The sequence below is a fragment of the Hemibagrus wyckioides genome, unplaced genomic scaffold (genome assembly GCF_019097595.1).
Source record: "Hemibagrus wyckioides isolate EC202008001 unplaced genomic scaffold, SWU_Hwy_1.0 Contig18, whole genome shotgun sequence".
Classification (NCBI taxonomy): domain Eukaryota; kingdom Metazoa; phylum Chordata; class Actinopteri; order Siluriformes; family Bagridae; genus Hemibagrus; species Hemibagrus wyckioides.
In genome coordinates this window covers 141,184-166,193 of record NW_026690778.1, presented here as the reverse complement: position 1 = coordinate 166,193, position 25,010 = coordinate 141,184, and the positions used below count along the sequence as shown (strand labels likewise).

The following is a 25,010-nucleotide window of genomic DNA, read 5'->3' as shown; positions in this document are numbered from 1 at the left end:
TGATTAAATTAATATTTTAAAAATCTCTTCTCCTTTTTTACAGGTTTGTACAGTGAACCCCAGGACCTGAAGAAGGGCTTAGCCCTTAAGATCATTCTTCCCTTATTAATCTATCCCTTTTTAATCAGTCCCTCTGTTCCTATCCCTCTCCCCCTATTCCCATAAGTTATTATTATAGATAATATATAGATAAATAGAATTGTTTATGAATAAACTTATTTGTATAATGATTATATACTTTACCATTTTATGATATTACCTTCATCTCGATTTATCACTTCAATGTGGAGATCCTTTCTTTTCTGCCATTGTGTTTCTGTCTTTCTGTTATATACGTAATGTCATATACACATATGCTATAATGTTATTTGTTATTTTTCCACGTTTTAGTAAACCATTTAAAAGTTGTGAAATTCTTTAAAAATGATCTGTATATGAGTGAAACATTGTTTGTGTTTAAAGGAAAATTTTATACATATACTGATGACTAAAAATAATCAGAATGAGGCTCTAATAGGAACAAATATAAATATTTATTTAAGTAATCATAGTCATGTAAATAATAGGATAAAGCCTTCAACCCTCCCTCTGCTTAGTGCCAAGCTGTTCCCCACCCCTTCTACATGAGGTATCATGCTGACCAGAGTAGGGGTCAGTCTACTGATCATGATTTTTGACTCAGTGGTAAACACAAGTCTCTTTCTGTTCCCATCCTTTCCTGTCTTCTCCACAGCCATGTAAGTTAAATGCTCTATCTCTCTCTCACTCTCCCTCATTGCCAAAGCAGAAAAATATATACTACAAAGTATAATTCATCACCTGCTACATTAATCACACAAAATACATTGAAATGTGAATTAAATTAAATTAAATTATAGGTTTGTGTGATTTTGTGTTCAAAATGTTTGACATTGATTTTCACAGATCTAATTGGTACTGCAGCCGCACCCTCATTGCCTGACACCCCAACTTCCTGGCCTGCCCTTTAGATACACCTCTACTGTTTAGTTTGTGTAATACTTTATAATCTGTGTAATACTCTGTAATCTGTACAGATTGATTAGTTGGCATGTCATGCTAAGGAGGAGTCTTCATCTTACAGTGCAGTCCAAACCCTGAATAAATAAAACCAGGGGCAACAATCACTTCTGTATTATGTGGAAGAAACTCTTACTCAGATCATAAAAAGGAAATGTTTGTGACATGTAATCCATGTAAGTATCCATGTTTAACGTAATGGATATTCTCCAGCCAGCAGTTACTGCTCATTGAAATTAAAACAGAATCCGGAGTGGGTGGAATAATCAACCCATTTGCTCATATTTCTTAAACCACATCCATAACCAAACCAATAATTCCATCTAAAACTCTATCTATCCATCTATCTATCCATCTATCCATCCATCTATCTATCCATCTATCCATCCATCTATCTATCCATCTATCTCCAAGTAGCTATCTTATTCCTTAGAATTCACCTCATCTAAAGGCAAAAGAAAAGTAATTCCCAAATGAATTGTGTATCTGTAAAAAGGTATAAGTCTTTCCTTTCCCTTTCTATACATCTTATACTAAATTAACTCAAAAGCTCTCAGATAAACACTTTTTCACTTTCTGCAATTTTCATTACAGCAGGTCTGAGGTCTTGAGGAACCATCCCACCCCCGTACCACAGTGTTGCTGTAATTATAAAAAATCTAATAATGTTTATTATTACATTTTCTTCACTTTCAAGGGCATTTGCTCACAGCAAATGTATCCCCAAATCAAACTTAAATATAGTGCTTGGCTTCAACAGCTTTACTTTTGGCAGCAGAACGTCCAGCTGAACGATGATGGTCCATTTAACAAGCATACCTGAATGCAACATGTCTTCTAGTCTTTCAGCAGGAACTGAATTGTTAACTTTAGTAGTTGTGAATGTTGCAACCTTAAAATATACAAGCCTGACATTAAAATAAATAATGAGTTCATTAAAATAAAAGTAAAAAATGATCAGGCAGTTACAGAACCATATGTGTTTAACCCTCAGACAGATATAATGGACTCATTACATTGAGAAGGATACCAAAGAGCTGTACCACTCCCTCACTCATGCTGTTTAGGAGCCAAGGGAAGCACCAATTCTGTTTTTGGTGCTAGCCATGGACCTGATGCAGCAAACCCTTTTTGCTTTAGAAAGAGCTGAGTCCGGACTAAAATATGTTGCAGAGCTCCAAATCATGTCCCTGGTCTCCAGGGTGACACTATATGAGCTGACACAAAGTCATACTTGCAAGACCCAAAGGTTAAGGATGAAGTCCTGTTAGAGAAAGTGACTGAACACAGTAAAACACACAAGCATGATACACTGATGGACAAGGTGGACCAAGGCATCAAAGCTATATCTATCTATCTCTATCTCTCTCTCTCTCTCTCTCATTATATATATATATGATATGCTATGGTGCTATGTGGTAAGGTGCTATGTGGTATAGAAGTGTACTATAGTGTTATATAGTATAGTGTAGTATAGTGTGGTAAAGTATAGCGTAGAATATTATATCGTAATATAGTGCAGTATCGATTTTATTTTATTTTATTCATATTTTATATTTATAAACAAGATCTGCTATGAACCCTCTGGTTTTGGTAGAAGTAAATGTTGCTGAGACAAAAGTGTTCAGCAATGATAGATTAAAATGCTTAAAAAAACGATTAAAAAGTTTTCATCATTATTATTTAAGTATAGTTTAGTGTTATATTGTATTGTAGTGTAGCAGTGAAGTATAGTATACTTTAATACAGTATAATAGTGGGTGTAGTATGGAATAGTGTAGTATGGTATTTTGACATAGTGTTCTAGTATATTTCTGAAATATTTATTATGCGTTAAAAGTCATTGTATATTTCTTTTATTGCTAAATTGATCTTAATTCATTTTATTTCGGCTTTGTGTATATGTTTGATTGGGGGACTACAGTAATGCTGATAAAGAAACCGCCTGCTGTAACACAAAAATTCCCTTATGGGATCAATAAAGTCCATCCGTCCGTCTATCCATCCATCCATCTATACTCACACGAGTATCTGTCTATCCATCTATCCTCACTAGTATCTGTCCGTCTATCCGTCTATCCTCACTAGTATATTTTTATTTTATTTTTATTAGATTATAAGATTTATTAGATGATTATAGTAGTAGATTTAAATGTTCTTGGAAATAAATAAACATACACAAAGTTGATTTTGAAAATTTAATGAAAATACAAATGAGGTAAAATAAAATCAGGTCTAATATTATTTACAATAATGTCAGTGTAAGTGATTATTATTTACAATAATGTCAGTGTAAGTAATTATTATTTACAATAATGTCAGTGAATAATGAAGTGAATTACAATAAAGGTTTAATATTAATAATAAGAATAAGAATAATACGAATAAGAATTAAAAATATAATAATAACAATAATATAACAATATAACAATAAGAAGAGGAATAAAAAAATAACAATAATAGTAATAATAAAAAGAAGAAGAAGAATGATGGGGTTTATAAATTCTTCCTCTTATTCTTCTTCTTTCTCTTCTTGTTTCCATCTCTAAAAGTCCTCTTGAGGACAGAAGTCAGAAATTCATTTTATTTCCTGTGTTCACTGTGATGTGATGTAATGATCCATTTAAATATGAATCAATATCAGAAACATAATCATACACTATCTTTAACATGTAATATTTAGCATGCAGAATATTGTTATTGTTGTGTGTTTGCTTTTTGTTGTGTTTCGGACCTGAAGTGGAGCCGGAACTCTGATTTCTGAGACACTTGTGTCAACAGCTGTGTCCTTACGGACAGCTGTCTCCACGGCTTCCAGAGTTTCCTCTGGGGCAGCTGTCTCAGTAGCTTCCACCCTGTCATCTGAGGCCGTTGTCTCCACTGCTTCCACATGTCCCTCTGAGACCGGTGTCTCCACTACTTCCACAGTTTCCACCGAGGAAGCTTGTCTACTGGGGCAGGGGACTCGGCGGGACGGACATTCTGTGAGGCAGCAGTGTTGACAATGTCCTCTGAAGCAGATGCCTCGGCGGTTTGGACAGTGTCCTTTGCACAAGGTGTCTCAACAGCCGGGGTGTTCCTTTCAAACCAGGGAGGCAGCACTGGTTGGAGCAGTTTTGGTGGTACATTGTGCAGTGTTGCACAATGCTCGGTGCTCTCTGCAGGCACTTTCTGTGGATGGTGTGGCCAATCTTCTTGATAAATTTTCTATTGCCCTGGTGTTGGGAACTGGGGCGTGCCTCCACTTTGGGCTCCTCTGCCTTGCGTGCCTCCACCTTGGGCTCCTCGGCCCTGTGTACCTCCACCTTGGGCTCCTCGGCCCTGTGTACCTCCACCTTGGGTTCCTCGGCCCTGAGCACCTCCACCTTGGCCTCCTCGGCCTTGCGTGCCTCCACCTTGTTCTCCTCTGCCCTGCGCACCTCCACCTTGCGCACCACCACCTTGCGCTCCTCCCAAGACCTGAAGTACTCGATGGTGCTGTAACACAACAGAGAAGCTGCACTTAGAATCTAAACCCTGCTGTTAAAAGTTATGTCCTCAGCAGCGGAATTACCACCTGATGTTGACTGAAATACCCTCATAAGACCAAACATATCTCTGTTTCGACAATATAAAGAGTTCAATGCAATTAGTTTAAAAAGGAATGTAAAAAATCCTGATATTTGAACCCTGGCTGGTAAAAAGACACTAATTTACACGTGACTTACACTTTGCGGTCGTTCAGGAGTTTTCCGTTCAGCCGTTCCGCCGCCTCCGCTGACTCGTACTGAACGTACCCATAACCTTTTGATTCCACAACCTGCAGGAGAAACACAGCGTGTCAACACACAACAACACACTAATCATGAAACACAGATATTCAGCTATTCAGATATATATATTCATATATAACAGCTCAAAGCTCGAACCTTGCATGACACGATCCTCCCGAACACAGAGAAAGTGTCAAACAGGGAGGTGCAGTCAATGGACCAATCAAGGTTCCTGATGAATATGTTCCCTCCCTTGATGGGCTTGGCGGTGGGTTCCCAGTTTGACCACATGACACGCATGGGTCTCCCCAGGAGGAGTTCAAAATTGAACATGTCAATGGCTCTCTCAGCTGAGGGAACAGAAATAAACCATTCATTTTTAATTAAAGTCTATTATAGTCTATATATAACTCATCCAAATATCTTTTCATATCTTTTTAGTACCATTTAAAACATGACCATATCCATATAGTAAAACTATAAAATACTACAGAAGTTACACATGTAGCCTTAAATCTGCTGCAAAAACAGGTAAGAAACAGTGTAGAAAAAAGAAAAGGTTTGTTTTACCGTCATCTCGATAGCGAAAGTTGACGTACGCGTATCCGAGAGGAGAGCCGGTCTTCCTGTCCCTGCAAATGTGGACAGATTGGACGTGTCCTGCAGGTCTAAATCTATTAGAAAGTATCACCTCTGATACTTCAGGGTGAAGATCTTTCACAAACAGTGCAGCCATTGTATAAAACAGTTAAAAGTGGTGAAATGCTGCTAAACGCTGTAAAATACTGCTAAACTCAGTGAAACCGCTGCTAAACGCTGTAAAAATGCTGCTAAATGGTGTACAATCGCTGCTACACAAGGGGCACTGTTTCTCTGTCGATAGCTAAAGGTGGTCTGAGGATGGTTGCTATGTACGTCGTCAGGTGATGTTCTGAACAGAATTCAGAATTCTACATGATGCCAGTTGGTCACATGACCTCATGACATCATGTAAGCAGTTAACATTAAACAGTTAAGTTCCAAACCCCAATAATGAATCCAATTCAAAATGGCTTTTAATATTAATATAGAAACACTGTATAGGCCTGGACAGGAAAGAGGCTGAGCTGCAATTAATCCCCAAAAAACATTCACTGACTATATTTTCAATGCATAGATATTAACCTAACGTAAACACTACTCTTTCAAGCTGCATTTAAACTGCATTTTGGAAGGTCAAACTCCAGGACACCATTGAAGGTCACTATATGGAGAAAAATCTGAAATGTTTTCTTAAAAAAACATCATTTCTTTAATGAAGAAAGAAAGACATGAACATCTTGGATGACCAGGGGGTGAGGAAATTATCAGTAGATTTTTGTTCTGGAAGTGAACTTCTCCTTTAAAGGATCTGCTGCTAACATCTTGGTGCCAGATACCACAGCACACCTTCAGGGATCTAGTAGAGTCCATGCCTTGACGGGTCAGGGCTGTTTTGGCAGCAAAAGGATGACCAAAACAATATTAGGCAGGTGGTCATGATGTTATGGGTAATTGGTGTAGAATTTTTTACTAATTAATGAACATCTTTTGTTGTTGAGTTGCATCCAATATCGTGGAACATCACCGAAGCAAATTATCCACATTATTCCAGTTATAAAGGATCATGATCTCACCAAACTCTTGATTTTTTGCTCTTAAAGTTTTAGACCAAAATCTAAAACATATCCTGTTACTGAAAATAACACAAACAAACCTTATTAGAAAAACACTAAACTGGAGACTCCTTCCAAATATATTACACATTTCCTCATGAAAAGCTTCAACATATCACCAGCCACACCCTTTTTATTAACGAATGAATCTGACCAATCAGAATCAAGCATTTACAACATTACTATAGGATACTGTAGCTCTGGAACAAAGCTGCACTTTTTATCCGTCACACACAGTTTACACAGATAGACTGTATTATTTGTAATGATGCTATAATTATCACATCAGCCAAATCAGGGTTCTCATACCCACCACATAAAGATCTTTTTCTCTGTCTCTCTCTCAGTATGTTTTAAGTACGTCAGGAGGAACAGTTTCAAATGCCAGTTGATCAATTTTATATTTGGTCAGGCAAAAATGGCGATATACCTGTGTTTGCACAAAACACAGACTGATGCAAAGAGAATTTTCCTCAGACTTGTTAAATCAAGAATTTTAATTGATTTTAATTTCTACAGAAAGATGAATGATGTGAAGATGTTTGAGACAGTGTGGTGTCATGCTAATGCTCTGTGCTCTGTAGCAGAAGAGAAACCCTGCTTTGCACCAGAGCTAAACTAAATCCACCATTCACTGATGTGTCTTAACTTAATTTATTGAAATATTTTAAAATGTATTTATTGAATTACTGAGTCACCCTGATTTTACCACATATTATGTGACTTATGTGTAAATAAAAGGATTGTAAAAGTCAAAGTCTCTCTCTTTCTCTCTCTCTGTCTCTCATGGATAAGGACACCAGAAGAAGAAGAAACAGCAGCAACAAATAAATGACATTGTCCCCTATTCAGGGCTGACCACAGTTTAAAAACCCGTACTATGACGTCCTTCAGTTTTCGTGACACGGGTAAAGAAAATAATTGCTCAGTTCGATTCTGTGTATAATGACCCACAGGCATCGGGCAGTGATTATATATTTATACAAAAGCTGTACTTTTGTAATAAAAAGCATTTTTATTATTATATGTATGTTATATTTCTATAATGTATATTTTTAGCCTTTATATATTTTTATTTTACTCCTGCTTGGTCAAATCGTGGTCGTCATGGTTATGTTCAGAGTTGTCCACTAGAGGGCAGCAGAGATTTTGTTCCCCCCCCCCCCATATATACACAGGTGTATTTCAATAAATTAGAACATCATCGAAAAGTTGATTTATTTCAGTAATTCAATTCAACAAGTGAAACTCTATAGTATATAGATTCATTACACACAGACTGATATATTTTTTATATATTTTAAGTGTTTAATTTTTTTTAATTTTGATGATTATGGCTTGCATCTAATGAAAACCCAAAATTCAGAAAACTAGAATATTACACCAATAAAAAGCTAATTAAAAAAATGATTTTCAACACAGAAATGTTGGACTACTGAAAAGTATGAACATGTACAGCACTCAATACTTGGTCGGAGTTCCCTTTGCATGAATTACTGCAGCAATGCGGCGTGGCATGGAGACGGTCAGTCTGTGGCACTGCTGAGGTGTTATGGAAGCCCAGGTTGCTCTGATAGCGTCCTTCAGCTCTTCTGCGTTGTTGGGTCTGGTGTCTCGCATCTTCCTCTTCACAGTACCCCACTGATTCTCTATGGGATTTCTATGGGATTTCACAGGGTTTGCTGGCCAATCAAGCACATGGACACCATGGTCCTTAAACCAGATATTAGTACTTTTGGCAGTGTGGGCAGGTGCCAAGTCCTGCTGGAAAATGAAATCAGCATCTCCATAAAGCTGGTCAGCAGAATGAAGCATGAAGTGCTCTAAAACCTCCTGGTAGATGACTGTGGACCTGATAAAACACAGTGGACCAACACCAGCAGATGATACGGCTCCCCAAACCACTCCCCAAACTTTACACTGGACCTCAAGCAACTTTGGATTTTTTGCCTCTCCTCTCTTCCTTCAAAGTCTGGGATCTTGATTTCCAAATGAAATGGAAAATTTATTTTCATCTGAAAAGAGGACTTTGGCCCACAGAGCAACAGTCCAGTCCTTTTTGTCCTTAGCCCAGGTAAGACACCTCTGATATCGTCTCTGGTTCAGGACTGGCTTGACACAAGGAATGTGACTGACTCCAGCTGCAGTCCACTCCTTGTGAATCTCCCCCAGATTCTTGAAGGGGCTTCGTTTCACAATCCTCTCAAGGCTGCGGTTATCCCTGTTGTTTCTGCACCTTTTCTATCACACTTTCTTTCCATTAAAATTTCATTAACGTGCTTGGACACAGCACTCTGTGAACATCCAGCTTCTTCAGCAATGACCTTTTGTGTCTTACCCTCCATGTGCAGGGTCTCAATGACCGTCTTCTGGATGTCTGTCAAGTCAGCAGTCTTCCCCATGACTGTGTAGCCTACTGGACCAGACTGAGAGACATTTAAAGGCTCAGGAAACCTTTGCAGGTATTTTAAGTTAATTAGCTGATTAGAGTGCGACACCATGAGTCTCCAATATTGAACTTTTTCACAATATTTAAATTTTCTGAGATACTGAAGTTTGGGTTTTCATTAGCTGTAAGCCATAATCGTCCAAATTAAAAGAAATAAACACTTGAGATATATCAGTCTGTGTGTAATGGCTCTATATAATACAGCAGTTTCACTTGTTGAATTGAATTACTGAAATAAATCAACTTTGCACCTGTATATATATATATATATATTAAGCCTTTAGATATTTTTATTTTACTCTAATTGGTCATGCTTGGTCAAATCATGGTTGTCATGGTTAGAATTGGATCATTATAATTACTCCCTCATCATCATCATCATCATCAGTGGTGAGGAAGACGAGGAGAGAGAACACGTGCTATGTACAATCGAGGAAAACACGTGAGCTTCCTCCAGCAGTGTGTATGTTCACATGTGAGCAGTGTAACACTTCAGTTCAGGTTCGTGATGCGGTGTGTCGTACCGAGACGCAGAGGTTCCACTCTTGAGAGAACTTGCTGTCGGGGAAGTCATCCTGCAGCGTGAGCTCGGACCGAAAGGCGTCTCGATACTGACGGAAAGTCAGAGAACTCAACAGGTGAATCTGTCTGTGGGAAAAACGAGACTTCACACACTTTTCCAAGAGCTCAAGAACGTCCTGGAATAAACAAACAGGAAAAAAATACAGAGATTTTATAAACATGCGGCGTTTTTTTGGTGACAGGTATATTAAGTGTGTGTGTGTGTGTGTGTGTGTGTGTACATACTAGTCTGCAGGTGAGTCCCACCACAGCTACAGGAGCCTGAGCAGACTGAGAAACATCCAGCAGGTTGTACAGCAGGTAGACAGGCAGATAGACGGGCAGTCAGATAGGCAGGCAGGTAGGCAGAGAGGTAGGCAGGCAGACAAACAGAGGAACAGACAGATAGGTAGGCAGACAGACAGCCAGGTAGTCAGACAGACAGACAGACAGGTAGGCTGACAGGCAGGCAGGAAGGAAGAAACCTGACATTTTTTCAGAATGACGTGACAAACCTGAGAGAACATCATTTTAAGATTCTGCACATGCATTTAAAATCAAAGTACTATATCTCTATTAATTAAATTAACATCTAATAATCATGAGTTTCAGTAATGATATATAGGTTTCAGTAATGAGGTTAATTATTTGGGTAATGATAATAAGTATACTAGTCTGAGATTTATACTGAGCCTTGTATACTTTTTCTTATACCTTGTGTAAGAAAAACATTAAAACAGGAATAAACAGGACAACATTTCAACGTTTACCTAAAAAACATGAAGCATTTTACCATGGCACTAAAAAATAACTGACCACTGTCTTTTTTTCTTTTCATGTTGCTTCTTAGTCAGCTCTTCAGTTTTCTTTATTTTTCCAGTTTGTTTTCGTTTTTGATTCCTGGAAGCGGAAAGAAAGCATTACATTAAATTAGTCTCATAACATGGGGAAAAAACATTTTATGTATACGTGTGTGTGTGTTCTATACTGGGCCTGAAGTTGTGGGGTGGGGTAGAGCTTAATTTTGAAACGTGGATTGACGGTCCATATCCTCCACCTCCTGTTGAGGTGGCTTGCTCATATGTGTGTGCATATATGTTACAGCATGTGTGTCCAACCAGCATGGGAATGCAGCCCAAGGTTGTGAAACACTTATGCCGAGTTCACACTGCACGATTTTCAAAGTAGTCGGATCACTGTTGTTTTCATGCTGCACGACTGTCTGGGGGAGCATTCAGTTGCTGCTGTGTGGCGCATAGCGGTAAAGGGGAAACACACGCACGACGAGGGTGGGACTCGAACCCACGCGTGCAGAGCACAATGGATTAGCAGTCCATCGCCTTAACCGCTCGGCCACCTCATCAGGTGGCAGCGCTTCCAAGGAGCCTTGTCAAAAGCAGGGGTTTTCTAATGGCGTGCGGGCTAGGAGGATACCTTTCAATGATTTGTAGGCAGGCATTGAGGCATGCGGTCACGTAAACTGAAGGGTGCAGGCTAAGCGTTCAACAAGAACCTAAGAGTTCTGTAGCATCCGAGTTTTTCGGCTCTCGTCTCGGACCAGGGGGCTTTTAGACCTTTTACCTTTCAGACCTTTATCCTGCACTATTTCCACGTTTTGTTTTCAAATCTGAGGCATAAGTTGCGGAACTGCGCTCCAGCTGCCAAAACCCAGGATCGAACCAGGGCCCTTTGGATCTTCAGTCTAACGCGCTCCCAACTGAGCTATTTCGGCACCTCTGCCAGGCCTCTCCTGTACGTGTGAGTGAGCAGGTTTTTGTCGGCACGACTGCACACCACGTCCAGACCGGAGAGGCAAACTTCTTTTGAAAGCGGTAGAGCTTTTTCCTTAAGGGCATAGACAGAAGGCATGGGAGCCTTACACCACTCAAATCCCACGCTACCTGAGGGCGCCGGTGGGGTTACACGTGAGTGGTAAGAAGATGACCAAGTCATTCGGCCAGACAAGGAGGAAGCCTGGCACGGGCACTACAAATGGTCTGCCGTGCGACTAACACGCCTTCCACTTCACCAGCTCTACAGGAGACATCTAACCGTTCCCAAGGAAGGAGGGAGCTCGGCCTTGGCTCACGGCTCGCGGCAGGTCACTGACCTTGAATGGTCTCGGCTTAAGGCCCCGTGGTCAACCGCCACCCCTGTAGCCATGGGCGGAAGGAACGCTTCTGCTTGAAGAAGAATAAGAAATGTGTTTGAATCCACATTTTCTAAAGGTGACTATATTATTATTACTATTATTTTTTAAATTCTTTTTTAACCAGTCTGCTCTGATAAAAATATTCAGCCTGATCTACCTAATAAAAATAATTATGTAGTTCAAGTAAGACTAGTCTTTGTATTTATTACTTAATTTTCTATATGTAAGAAATACTTCTTGCTCTAAATTTCTGCATTTCCTTAGTCATTGTTTTGGGTTTGCTCTACTTAACTTTGAAAGTTTTAAAAGTGTATTTTTATTGAAACTTAAACCTAATTTTTTTTAAAGCTTCCATATTACTTAACTTTGAGTGGACCCTACTTTGTTTTTCTAAATGTACTAGTCACATTTGAAAGTTACATTTACTCCCATTTTCTGGTCAGGAACTAGGCATTTCCTATGCATTACAGGTAAAATATGAATTGTGTAATTATGCATTTTGAAATGCAACTTCACCCAGCACAAGAATAAAAGGAAGGAGATTTTTTATTATATGCACACACTCATGAACAGTCAGTTCTTCCAAAATGCACTTGGTCCTGAATTTACACAACATGAAATAAAGTAAATACCAGATTTAACAAAACAACAACAACCACAGAGTAGTGCGACATGCATTGGGAGAACCTGAGAAAATGCTGTTTAACATGAACAACTGTAAAACAGGGAGCTTACTGTGACTACCTTCACTGACATCTGTATGGCTTTTAGGTTTGCAAGCTGACCTTGAGACTATGTACCTTAGAGGAAATGTTTTGTTCACATCCTGATTTTAGCACAGGGTTCTCAATCGTGGAGATCAAGGACCCCTGCCCTGCCCACTACAGATGACATAAACCAGGAGTCTTCAGTGAATCAGAAGCATGAAGACACCATCTGAGTCTCACTTCCACCATGAGAGTGAAGTGGGGAAAGACAACGTGAACAGGTATACAGAGCACTGATTAAATACAGTATATATTTATGACTCAGGTTTAGGATCTAGATGATAATATGTGTGGATGGGAGTATTCTACCTAATCTGGGGCATGAAGAGCTAATTGTGAGTGTTAGAGGAGCTAAACACGCAGCGCTAGCATGAGCATGTGAACTGAGTGCGCCATAGATTGGAAGGAAAACGGAACATCCACCAAAATATCCCCTTCTCAAATTTCAGACTCATCACCTATGTCAACTTACTTCACATCCAGTACAGTAGGTGGCGATAATGATCCTAAGGAGTTATTCGCCATTAAACAAGAAGAAGAAGAAGCAGCTCGACTCTCTGCTTGTCTGTCCATCAGTACCCAAAAGTAAAAAAAGAAAAATATATATATTTAGCTGCACCCCGAAACTGGAATGCCCGCAAACCACACATCAAGATAATAATTGAACTAACAAGTCAACACCAACAGAAAGTTTCAGTCAGCAGGACCAAGCTAGTGATTAGCATTAGCTCTTAGAGCTAACACGATTGGCGCATAAAATATGCCATTTATTCATTAGCAATGTTACAAAAAGGCATCAAAGCGCGTGACATTAGACATCATTCTCACAAACTCCCGACTGGTTTTCATGACAAGTATCTAGACAACAATATCAAGTGTGGTGTCATTTCTTGTTAGCATATTAGCCACAGCTACGAGCTAAAAGTGAACATGCTATACACTCACCGGGCTTTCGGCAAGAAAAGTAGCCCAATATCTCGTACGGCTTCCAAGAAGTTGTGGTTAATTCATTTGAATTCACTTATTTAAAGGAAAAGTGTTTAAAGCCATATTTGTTTGAAGCCAAAAAGAACGTACAATGGAATGTAAAATGATATGAAATAAAATGAAATGATGTACAGCTTTGAAAAACAGTAGAAAAACCAGGTACTAATAACATATATGATTGTAACATATACACTATATTGCCAAAAGTATTCGCTCACCCATCCAAATAATCAGAATCAGGTGTTCCAATCACTTCCATGGCCACAGGTGTATAAAATCAAGCACCTAGGCATGCAGACTGTTTTTACAAACATTTGTGAAAGAATGGGTCGCTCTCAGGAGCTCAGTGAATTCCAGCGTGGAACTGTGATAGGATGCCACCTGTGCAACAAATCCAGTCGTGAAATTTCCTCGCTCCTAAATATTCCACAGTCAACTGTCAGCTGTATTATAAAAACGTGGAAGTGTTTGGGAACGACAGCAACTCAGCCACGAAGTGGTAGGCCACGTAAACTGACGGAGCGGGGTCAGCGGATGCTGAGGCGCATAGTGTGAAGAGGTTGCCAACTTTCTGCAGAGTCAATCGCTACAGACCTCCAAACTTCATGTGGCCTTCAGATTAGCTCAAGAACAGTGCGCAGAGAGCTTCATGGAATGGGTTTCCATGGCCGAGCAGCTGCATCCAAGCCATACATCACCAAGTGCAATGCAAAGCGTCGGATGCAGTGGTGTAAAGCACGCCGCCACTGGACTCTAGAGCAGTGGAGACGCATTCTCTGGAGTGACGAATCGCGCTTCTCCATCTGGCAATCTGATGCACGAGTCTGGGTTTGGCGGTTGCCAGGAGAACGGTACTTGTCTGTCTGCATTGTGCCAAGTGTAAAGTTTGGTGGAGGGGGGATTATGGTGTGGGGTTGTTTTTCAGGAGCTGGGCTTGGCCCCTTAGTTCCAGTGAAAGGAACTCTGAATGCTTCAGCATACCAAGACATTTTGGACAATTCCATGCTCCCAACTTTGTGGGAACAGTTTGGAGCTGGCCCCTTCCTCTTCCAACATGATTGTGCACCAGTGCACAAAGCAAGGTCCATAAAGACATGGATGACAGAGTCTGGTGTGGATGAACTTGACTGGCCTGCACAGAGTCCTGACCTCAACCCGATAGAACACCTTTGGGATGAATTAGAGCGGAGACTGAGAGCCAGGCCAACAAACAATAGACTTGAAGAAACCAACTCGGGTAAAACAACAAATTCTGTGACCACATTAATAATCTGGGATTTTTCTTCAACTGCATTTTTTCCTATTTAAAATATAGAAAGTAAACAGTAGTTAATTTAAGATTCTGTACTCTTTCTAGGTGTCTATTTAAAGGTCAGATTTTCCTCATGTCTGATCTTTTTTACTGAAGCATGTGTTCAAGTGACACACTGATGCATTTGATCTAAAATGACTTGTAGGGTTTTGCATAAACTTGTGGTGTCCATGCAGCTCACATGCACACACTCATTTAAAGCAAAAAAGGCAACATGCTAAATGCTAGAAACTCAGAAAGCATAAATTTCAAAGATTTGACTTCAGGTTGTTGTCAAATAATATAATCTGTAAAACAAATTAATGTATTAAATAAAAAAAATGGCATTTGGACCCCACTATATATATTATGGCTTTAGCAAGGCTATAAAGTGTCCACCTTTTTATATATTTCTTTTCTGTTTTGTACATTCCTTATTTTGAAGGCTAGTGTATTAATTTAAGTGTGTTCATTTTTGACAGAAATGGCCTCAATGTGTCTTAAAATGTCCTTGTTTTGTCTGTGCAGGCAACATTTATAACTGATTCCAGGTGTTTTGAGGAAATGCATCTCAAGCTCTGACATACTGCTGTGGCTAAAATTGATTTTTAAGACACTAATGTACATGGAAGTTGCTGGACAAAGCTCAGTCTGATGGTGTGCTTTTAGATCATTTGTGGCATATCTTGCTTCTTGTCATAGATAAATGTGAACTGTCTGAAAATGGAAAAATCGTGTTGGCAGTAGGACTAAAAGGCAACTGTAAGCAAACATTTTGATCAGTGGAGTTGAAATAAAGCTTATCTAACAGTTAGAACAGCTGTCCTGTGTTGTAATTATTTTATTGTTCATATTCTTATTATTAACATGAGTTAATCATAGTGGACTTTATACTGGACAATGGCAGCACACAGAGCGCTTACTCTAAATAAATTATGTTTATTATTATTTTTGTATGATATGGTGATGGAGTTCTAATTGAAACACTACAAACTAAAATATTTATGCTGTATTATTGGAGTACATGCTCACAAAATAAACAGCACACAGGTGATATTTCAGGAGTTTGGTGTCTGTAAACAGCTGTCTGTAGTTTTAACTCGGATCAGATCAAATCACTTTATTGTCACATCACCATCCACACATGTAGAAGTGAGTGAAATTCTTGAGTACAGCTCCAGACATTGCAGTAGAATATGTAATGTACAAATTTAAATACTTCTATATATAGTCTGTAATCAGCCTGTACAGTCTAAATTGCAATCTAAACATATACTTGGATAAACAGTATGGTAATGACATATGATACATTATTATAGAGTATACACAGTAGACATGGCACAGTATATTACAGTGTGATCATGTATAACAGTGCAGTGTGTTACAGTGTGATCATGTATAACAGTGCAGTGTGTGTTACAGTGTGATCATGTATAACAGTGCAGTGTGTGTTACAGTGTGATCATGTATAACAGTGCAGTGTGTGTTACAGTGTGATCATGTATAACAGTGCAGTGTGTGTTACAGTGTGATCATGTATAACAGTGCAGTGTGTGTTACAGTGTGATCATGTATAACAGTGCAGTGTGTGTTACAGTGTGATCATGTATAACAGTGCACAGGTATAAATGTGATTCACAGGATGAATGTCATGTCATATGCACAGACAGTGTACAATGCACAGTGTGTTTGCAGCCTGTGCATATGATTGCAACAGAGCATAGAAATAGAAATCACATTCATTTAACTAAGTTTGTGTGTAATAATCGGGAGACTTCGCTGGAAGCGGGGACCAAACCCAGATCTCTGTGATAGTCGCGAACTCCTGCACACAGTGTTACAGACCCACATGCTGAACAATTAAAGCGTTGCTTTATTAACATGAATCAAACGAAACCAACACAAGACACGGGACAAATAGAACATGATTAACAAAATACAAGGAGAACATGGAAACCTAGTTTTAGAATTTTTGTGTTCACTCTGAGAAAATTCCTGAGTCGCGCTAAATTCAGGGAAGAGATGCTAAAGAACTATGCAGAAACAGTGATTAAATAGCAGAACTCTTCGAAATTTAATGAGATGAACAGGGAGTATTTATACAGAAGAAAGGTATAATCTTCATTATTATCTATAGGTAAACAAAAGACGTCAGCAGAATCAGACGTGGTGGTTGACGTGTTCACTGGCAATTTTGCGAGTTTACTACGACAAGGCCTATCTAAGATACAGAAGACTGTCACTGAGTGTCTGTGTTCAGCACATGTTGTCCAAACAGAACAGAAAGAACTTCTAGGACAAAACAAAGAATATCATGGAAAATCACACTAACACACACTGCACTGTTATACATGATCACACTGTAACACACACTGCACTGTTATACATGATCACACTGTAACACACACTGCACTGTTATACATGATCACACTGTGACACACACTGCACTGTTATACATGATCACACTGTAACACACTGCACTGTTATACATGATCACACTGTAACACACACTGCACTGTTATACATGATCACACTGTGACACACACTGCACTGTTATACATGATCACACTAACACACACTGCACTGTTATACATGATCACACTGTAACACACACTGCACTGTTATACATGATCACACTGTAACACACACTGCACTGTTATACATGATCACACTCACCGCTTTAATAAAACTTTATTTTATTTCTTTCTTTTTTTCAACATAGGACAGAACTAGCAGTAACAGCCCTTGACACAGAATTACAAAAACTTAAAAAAAAACTTATTATAAATGATAAAACTACTGCAATGGGCAGAAACAGAAGTGCAGAGTCAAATACTTTAAAAACATTATGCAAAAAAAACAAGCCAACAACTGTATTTTATATATCAAACATGTAGATCTTGTATAAGCAAGAACACTGCTGTAATGGCAGCCCTGAACATTCAGACTAAAGCTTTTATCTTTCCTGGTTTCTGTAATGGCCATGTCCTGATTAGTGCATGTGTCCGTCTCTGATCCTGCAGCCCCTGACCCTGTATCTGACTGACCTGACCCTGTATCTGACTGACCTCAGCCTGTATCTGATGCTGTATCTGACTGACCTGAGCGTGTATCTGACGCTGTATCTGACTGACCTGAGCCTGTATCTGACGCTGTATCTGACTGACCTGAGCCTGTATCTGACCCTGTATCTGACTGACCTGAGCCTGTATCTGATTGACCTGACCCTATATCTGACTGATCTGAGCCTGTATCTGACTGACCTGAGCCTGTATCTGAGCCTGTATCTGATTGACCTGAGCCTGTATCTGACCCTGTATCTGATTGACCTGAGCCTATATCTGACCCTGTATCTGACTGACCTGAGCCTGTATCTGACCCTGTATCTGACTGACCTCAGCCTGTATCTGACCCTGTATCTGACTGACCTGAACCTGTATCTGACCCTGTATCTGACTGACCTGAGCCTGTATCTGACCCTGTATCTGACTGACCTGAGCCTGTATCTGACCCTGTATCTGACTGACCCGAACCTGTATCTGACCCTGTATCTGGCTGACCTGAACCTGTGGACATGGTGATACAGGACTCTGATTAAGAGTCTGGGTTAATACAGAGATCAGAGTAAACACAAAGTGAATGACATTACTTTAAAGCTCTACATTTCATCATGATGAAACTGAACACATGAGCTTAGTGCTGTTAGCGCACTACTCTACTGTTTGAGCAACAATAATGTTATGCTATGATGCTAATGATTGTACAATGATACACTTGTCCAGTTCATCAAAATACTCTTTAGCATAATAACAGGAAGTTTGACACGATACTACAATAGACACACATTTAAGAAACGGATTAATTAAATCTTCTCACTTGATTAAGACAGGTTCAAACACTAACCGGCAGAGTAGCGCGTCAGCGACGTCACTTTACTGATAGGCTGTGATAGGGCAGTAGGTTGAGCAGTGGACCAATGGGGACTTTTATCCCGCCCCCTAATCTGCATAAAATTCTACGCGTGATTTTTGGAATAACAAACACTAGCATGCTGGAAAGAACAAACTAGCATCCTTGTGATTCACGTGTTTTATTTATTTTTACGAGTACGATATTTATGGTGCGGATTTGACGCTATATAAAACATTCAGGGCTGGATTAAAGTCTTTCCGGTCTCGAGAGCTATTGATAAGGATTAGCCCTAGCCACGCCCCTGGTTACCATGGAAATGTTCTGACGTTACAGAATCAGAACAGTGACGTGGGACTGCTGAAGGGTTGATCATTTCTACTTTGGAGACGGTTCACACTTTCAGACTGAGGTAAGAGAGATTTTTTGTGTCTTCAAACTGACAAGTGTTTAAAACTCTAATTTAATGATCTAAATGAAAACATTATCCATTTAGTCAAAGTAGCTCTTAAAGGAAAACAGGTTGGAGAGTCCTGTTCTATAAAGTTCTGCTGTTGTTGTGTAGATTTGTAGCAGTTCAGTGAAGATGATGGCAACAAAGGTGATGAGAAAACACGTTAAGGTTTTTGTTCTAGTTCTCCTTTTTTATTATCGTCCTTTTAACACGTAGTTTCTCCCTAATACTAATTTAGCTAACATTAGCTAGTTCAGGCTAGCTACACACGAGCTAGTAGCAGAGACTGCGCCTTGTGCACTAGAAATGTACAGATTTCTGCTTCCTAAAGATACTGTGACAGACACTAATGTTAGTGGATCGATCCCTGATTCTCGTCCGGCACCAAGACCGTGCTTCTGCTCCCCATGTAGGGTTTTAGTCCTGCATATGCCATGAGAAAGACGGTGTATTTCTGACAGAGGGGTTACTGACCGGACAGCGGCACGAGCACGAGACCGTGAGCTGCAAAAGCACGTGCCGTGTCCGGTGTGCACATGCATGACCTTTAGCAAGAGTTTGTCCAAAAAAGCTGGAGATTAATGATCTGATCAAATCTATTAGTTCAGAAAGCTCCTGTATTGATTGGGTGTACTTCTGTCATGTTGTTGTAGGTTGTACATTTAGACTTCACAACCTTTAGTTCTGATCAGTTTTAATAGCAGCGATTATTAGTTAATAATTACTTAATTGATTATTAGTGTCTAGTTAGGGGTTTATTCACTGCTATTCAGGTGTTATTTACCAGCTGTGACTGAGGTCATGTGACTGACTGCGTGTGACTGACGTCATGTGACTGAGGGCGTGTTAGGACATGTGACTGAGGGCGTGTTAGGACATGTGACTGAGGGCGTGTTAGGACATGTGACTGAGGGCGTGTTAGGGCATGTGACTGAGGGCGTGTGACTGACGTCATGTGACTGAGGGCGTGTTAGGACATGTGACTGAGGGCGTGTTAGGACATGTGACTGAGGGCGTGTTAGGACATGTGACTGAGGGCGTGTTAGGACATGTTTCTACTTTGGAGACGGTTCACACTTTCAGACTGAGTTAAGAGAGATTTTTTTTGTGTCTTCAAACTGACAAGTGTTTAAAATTCTAATTTAATGATCTAAATGAAAACATTATCCATTTAGTCAAAGTAGGTCTTAAAGGAAAACAGGTTGGAGAGTCCTGTTCTATAAAATTCTGCTGTTGTGCAGATTTGTAGAAGTTCAGTGAAGATTATTGCAACGAAGGTGATGAGAAAACACGTTGAGTTTTTTGTGCCTCATACTGTAGAAGAAGAAGATGAACGTTATTCATGCAGTGAAGCTAAAACACACTGAACATCCTGAGCTCCACAACCTCACTGTCCTTTTAGCTCCTTCCAGCCATGATCACAACATATCTTCCTCTTCTTCTCGCTCACTTTGACTCCAGGGGAAGTCTTGTGTCTTGTTAGCTCTCTGAGAAGGTGCTGCGAAGGCAGAAAGCAGAAGAACCCAAGTGGTTGATGAAACTTCGCCAGCTGCTGCCAGACAATACAGAACATTGTAGCCCTTCTGATGAACAGAAAGAGTCCAGCTTTAAATCTGAGCAACATCTGGAGTTCAACCCTTCAGTTCACAGTACATTACAATCCTCACAGACTATTGTTAACATTTCTAAATCACTTAGCAAGGTATCTACACTGCTGAGTAGCTAGTGAAGGATTCGTATCATTTTCTATTCAGACTCTTATATTTACTCCAGATGTTCATATTCAGAGCAACATTGAGACAGGATGGATTACTAACTGAATTACTGTATGTGTGTGTGTCGGTCTACACTGGAGTCCGTAAGGCAGATAAACGAATGAATGATGATTCACCAGTGGCCAGTGGTTCTGTTCTGGGGAACCTGATGGTCAGCCCTCCAGATGATGATTCATCAATGTCCAGTGGCCTGTGGTTCTGTCCTGGGGAACCTGATGGTCTGTCCTCCAGATGTTGAATCACCATTGGCCTGTGGTTCTGTCCTGGTGAGCGTGATGGTCTGCTCTCCAGATGTAGATGGATGAAGTTCATCACTCAGGCAAAACCAAAGCCCATTACTCTCCTCATCACCTGTACAGACTGTTCATTTAGATTTTATCTGAGGAGATTTTGTGATATTAGAGTTTCAGTATAGTTTGTAAACTCTCCTCATCACCTTTACATTTAGATTTTATTTGATAAGATTTTGTTATCAGTGCTATAGTTATTAATGCAGTCATAAATGTTAAGGTTTTTTTTTTTTTTACTATAAAACATCACTGGCAAGTACACAGACTAAACATTATGTATTATGAAAAGTGATGTCTATAATATTTACATTATTATTATTACACCTGACATCACGTGTACATCACCTGACATTGGATATTGAGTTCTTTGAACTGAGAACTGAAGTTCAGATCAAAATTGTTGAGAATAATCAAAACAATTCTAATATGTAAGTTTATTCCTACCGTTCCTATCCTATCACGCCTCAGCTAGCGTACTTCACATCACTTATTCTGCCTCACCTTACCTGCATCACCCGGCCTGCATCACCCAGCCTGCCCCACTCAGCCCAGCTCACACAGCTTGCCCCATATGGCTAACCCCCCCCGACCTGCCCTGCTCTGCCTGTCCACGTAGTCTGCCCTGGCCCTGCCTGGCCCGTCCGGCCCGCCCCGCCTGCCTACCTAGCCCGGCGGCCTCTGCTCACCGCTCACCAGACCTGTGCATGCTAGTTATCCCTGCTAGGGAGATATTTGTACAGGTGGGGTGTAGATAGGTAGAGATTTGTGTAGGTTGGGTGTAGATGGGTAGAGATTTGTGTAGGTGGGGTGTAGATGGGTAGAGATTTGTGTAGGTGGGGTGTAGATGGGTAGAGATTTGTGTAGGTGGGGTGTAGATGGGTAGAGATTTGTGTAGGTGGGGTGTAGATGGGTAGAGATTTGTGTAGGTGGGGTGTAGATGGGTAGAGATTTGTGTAGGTGGGGTGTAGATGGGTAGAGATTTGTGTAGGTGGGGTGTAGATGGGTAGAGATTTGTGTAGGTGGGGTGTAGATGGGTAGAGATTTGTGTAGGTGGGGTGTAGATGGGTAGAGATTTGTGTAGGTGGGGTGTAGATGGGTAGAGATTTGTGTAGGTGGGGTGTAGATGGGTAGAGATTTGTGTAGGTGGGGTGTAGATGGGTAGAGATTTGTGTAGGTGGGGTGTAGATGGGTAGAGATTTGTGTAGGTGGGGTGTAGATGGGTAGAGATTTGTGTAGGTGGGGTGTAGATGGGTAGAGATTTGTGTAGGTGGGGTGTAGGTAGATAGATATTCATGTATATGTGGTGTGTAGATAGGTAGATATTCATGTATATGTGGTGTGTAGATAGGTAGATATTTCTGTAGGTGGGGTGTGTAGGTGGGTGCGTGCATACACAACTGTGTAGGCATGATTAGGTGGGGTGTAGATAGGTAGATATTTGTGTAGGTGGGGTGTAGATTGGTAGATATTTGTGTAGTTGGGGTGTAGATAGGTAGATATTTGTGTAGTTGGGGTGTAGATAGGTAGATATTTGTGTAGGTGGGGTGTGTAGGTGGGTGCGTGCATACACAACTGCGTAGGCATGATTAGGTGGGGTGTAGATTGGTAGATATTTGTGTAGGTGGGGTGTAGATAGGTAGATATTTGTGTAGTTGGGGTGTAGATAGGTAGATATTTGTGTAGGTGGGGTGTGTAGGTGGGTGCGTGCATACACAACTGCGTAGGCATGATTAGGTGGGGTGTAGATTGGTAGATATTTGTGTAGGTGGGGTGTAGATAGGTAGATATTTGTGTAGGTGGGGTATTTGTGTGTAGATGAGCAGGTGTGTAGGTTAGTATGTGTGTGTAAGTGGTCTGTTAGTGAGCAGGTAGGTGGACAGTTGTGCAGGTCAGTATGTGTGTGTAAGTGGTCTGTTAGTGAGCAGGTAGGTGGACAGTTGTTCAGGTTAGTAGGTGTGTGTAGGTGGTCTGTCAGTGAGTAGGTAGGTGGACAGTTGTGTAGGTCAGTAGGTGTGTGTAGGTGGTCTGTCAGTGAGTAGGTAGGTGGACAGTTGTGTAGGTCAGTAGGTGTGTGTAGGTGGTCTGTCAGTGAGCAGGTAGGTGGACAGTTGTTCAGGTCAGTAGGTGTGTGTAGGTGGTCTGTCAGTGAGCAGGTAGGTGGACAGTTGTTCAGGTCAGTAGGTGTGTGTAGGTGGTCTGTCAGTGAGCAGGTAGGTGGACAGTTGTGCAGGTCAGTATGTGTGTGTAGGTGGTCTGTCAGTGAGCAGGTTGGTGGACAGTTGTTCAGGTCAGTAGGTGTGTGTAGGTGGTCTGTCAGTGAGCAGGTTGGTGGACAGTTGTTCAGGTCAGTAGGTGTGTGTAGGTGGTCTGTCAGTGAGCAGGTTGGTGGACAGTTGTTCAGGTCAGTAGGTTGAGTTTCAGGTGTTTAGGTGTGATGTAGAGCTGCACGATTCTGGACCAAATGAGAAATACATCGTAATTTTAAAAATATTTTTATGAATAAATAAAACGTTTTTTTAGAATATAAATCACGCTTTTCTATTTCTTTGAACTTTTAGTGGTTTAGAAACCCTGCACCTTAAATTACCAAACGTAAACAAAACAGAAAAAATGCTCTTGGCTTTAATTAAATTTAAACAAATATAAACAAATGACTACCAGGTTTTTCATGAGAAATAAATAAAAATCTCAATTTTGTCATAAAGATATTCATATAAAATAGAAGAAGCCCTCAAAATGTAATATGAAGAGGCGCTTCTTATTTCACTTTTGTAGTAATGAATAGAATTTATTAAAAAAACACAAATAATTAATATTAATGAATTTATTTTAATTATTTAAATAGAATTTATTACTTATAAAAAGTAAAATCATCTTAATAATCTGTAATAAGAATAATAAAATAATAATCTTATTTTTATCTTATTAGTTTTAATCATTTTATGTTTATTGTATTATTTTATCTTATTTTTAAGCCTTTTAGTAAATTAAATTAGACATTATTTTAATCAAAATAGATTTTAAATCATAATTTTTACTCACATGTGAAAGACAGTGTGAAGGTGTTTGTAACAGCATCGGTTTAGTGTCATTCAGTTAGTCATTTATTGACGCTCCCCTGCGCTGAATAACGTCGCTTTTATTAACGTTAGTGTGGTCTGTAATGTTTCAGGTGATTAAACAGGTTGGTGGTGTTACCGTTTAGTGTAGAAACCGTGACTAAACATTGCTTGTAATGCAGCGTAATCTAGTTTAAAACCGAAAAAATAGACGATACTTGGGAACGCTCCTCTCTCCTCGTTACACTTCTCTCATTTCCATGAAAATAGATTTAGCTGAACTGTAGTAAAGTAGGATTAAGATGGTGTGGAATCGTGATGGCCGTTTGTTAAGGAGTAATCGTGCAGCTCTAGTTCCTAGTTAGGTGTGTGTTCAGGTCGGTGGATTCAGCGGGGTGAGAGGGTGCAGTAGACTGGGCGGGACTGGGTAGGCCGGGGGGGGGTGGTCATGTTTAGGTAGGTGGAGGGGCAGGGAACGTAGTGTGCGTGACAGGCGGGGCCCACCGGAGGGCAGGCACGCTTGATCGGTCTGGAGAGGGTGGGCGGTGGTGTCGTACAGTGGCCAGGAGGCGGGCGATGGAGTGGGCTGTGTTTCGGAGCGGGTGGGGTAGGGCAGGGCTGCGTGTTACAGGCTGACGGGGTGGGCGGGAGGGGAAGCCTATTGGGGTAGCTGCGTGGGCTGGGCTGACTGGGGCAGGTGGGTGTATGAGGCCTGGTGGTGCAGGTGGGTGTGGCAGAATGTGGTGGTCAGTATGCAGTTAGGTGGGTAAGAAGGAAGGTAGGTAGTTTTGATGAACCTCCTTTCAACCACGAAAGGCACCAAATTGTTTAA

The 25,010-nt window shown here is 40.4% G+C and overlaps 1 protein-coding gene and 2 non-coding genes across 3 annotated transcripts; all 3 read right to left on the bottom strand.

Annotated features, from left to right (window-relative positions):
* Window positions 1-3,954: 3,954 nt before the first annotated feature.
* LOC131349948 (polyadenylate-binding protein 1A-like) lies at window positions 3,955-5,526 on the bottom strand. The gene is made up of 5 exons (XM_058385359.1): window positions 5,361-5,526; window positions 4,947-5,140; window positions 4,746-4,837; window positions 4,368-4,515; window positions 3,955-4,209 (listed from the first exon to the last, which is right to left on the bottom strand). Exons 1-5 carry the CDS (start codon window positions 5,524-5,526, stop codon window positions 3,955-3,957), a joined length of 855 nt encoding a protein of 284 aa, XP_058241342.1.
* A 5,249-nt stretch (window positions 5,527-10,775) lies between these two features.
* On the bottom strand, window positions 10,776-10,857 carry trnas-gcu (transfer RNA serine (anticodon GCU)). The gene has a single exon. It is a non-coding gene; the product is annotated as a tRNA-Ser (tRNA).
* A 296-nt stretch (window positions 10,858-11,153) lies between these two features.
* trnaf-gaa (transfer RNA phenylalanine (anticodon GAA)) lies at window positions 11,154-11,226 on the bottom strand. Its single transcript has one exon. It is a non-coding gene; the product is annotated as a tRNA-Phe (tRNA).
* Between the last annotated feature and the right edge of the window lie 13,784 nt (window positions 11,227-25,010).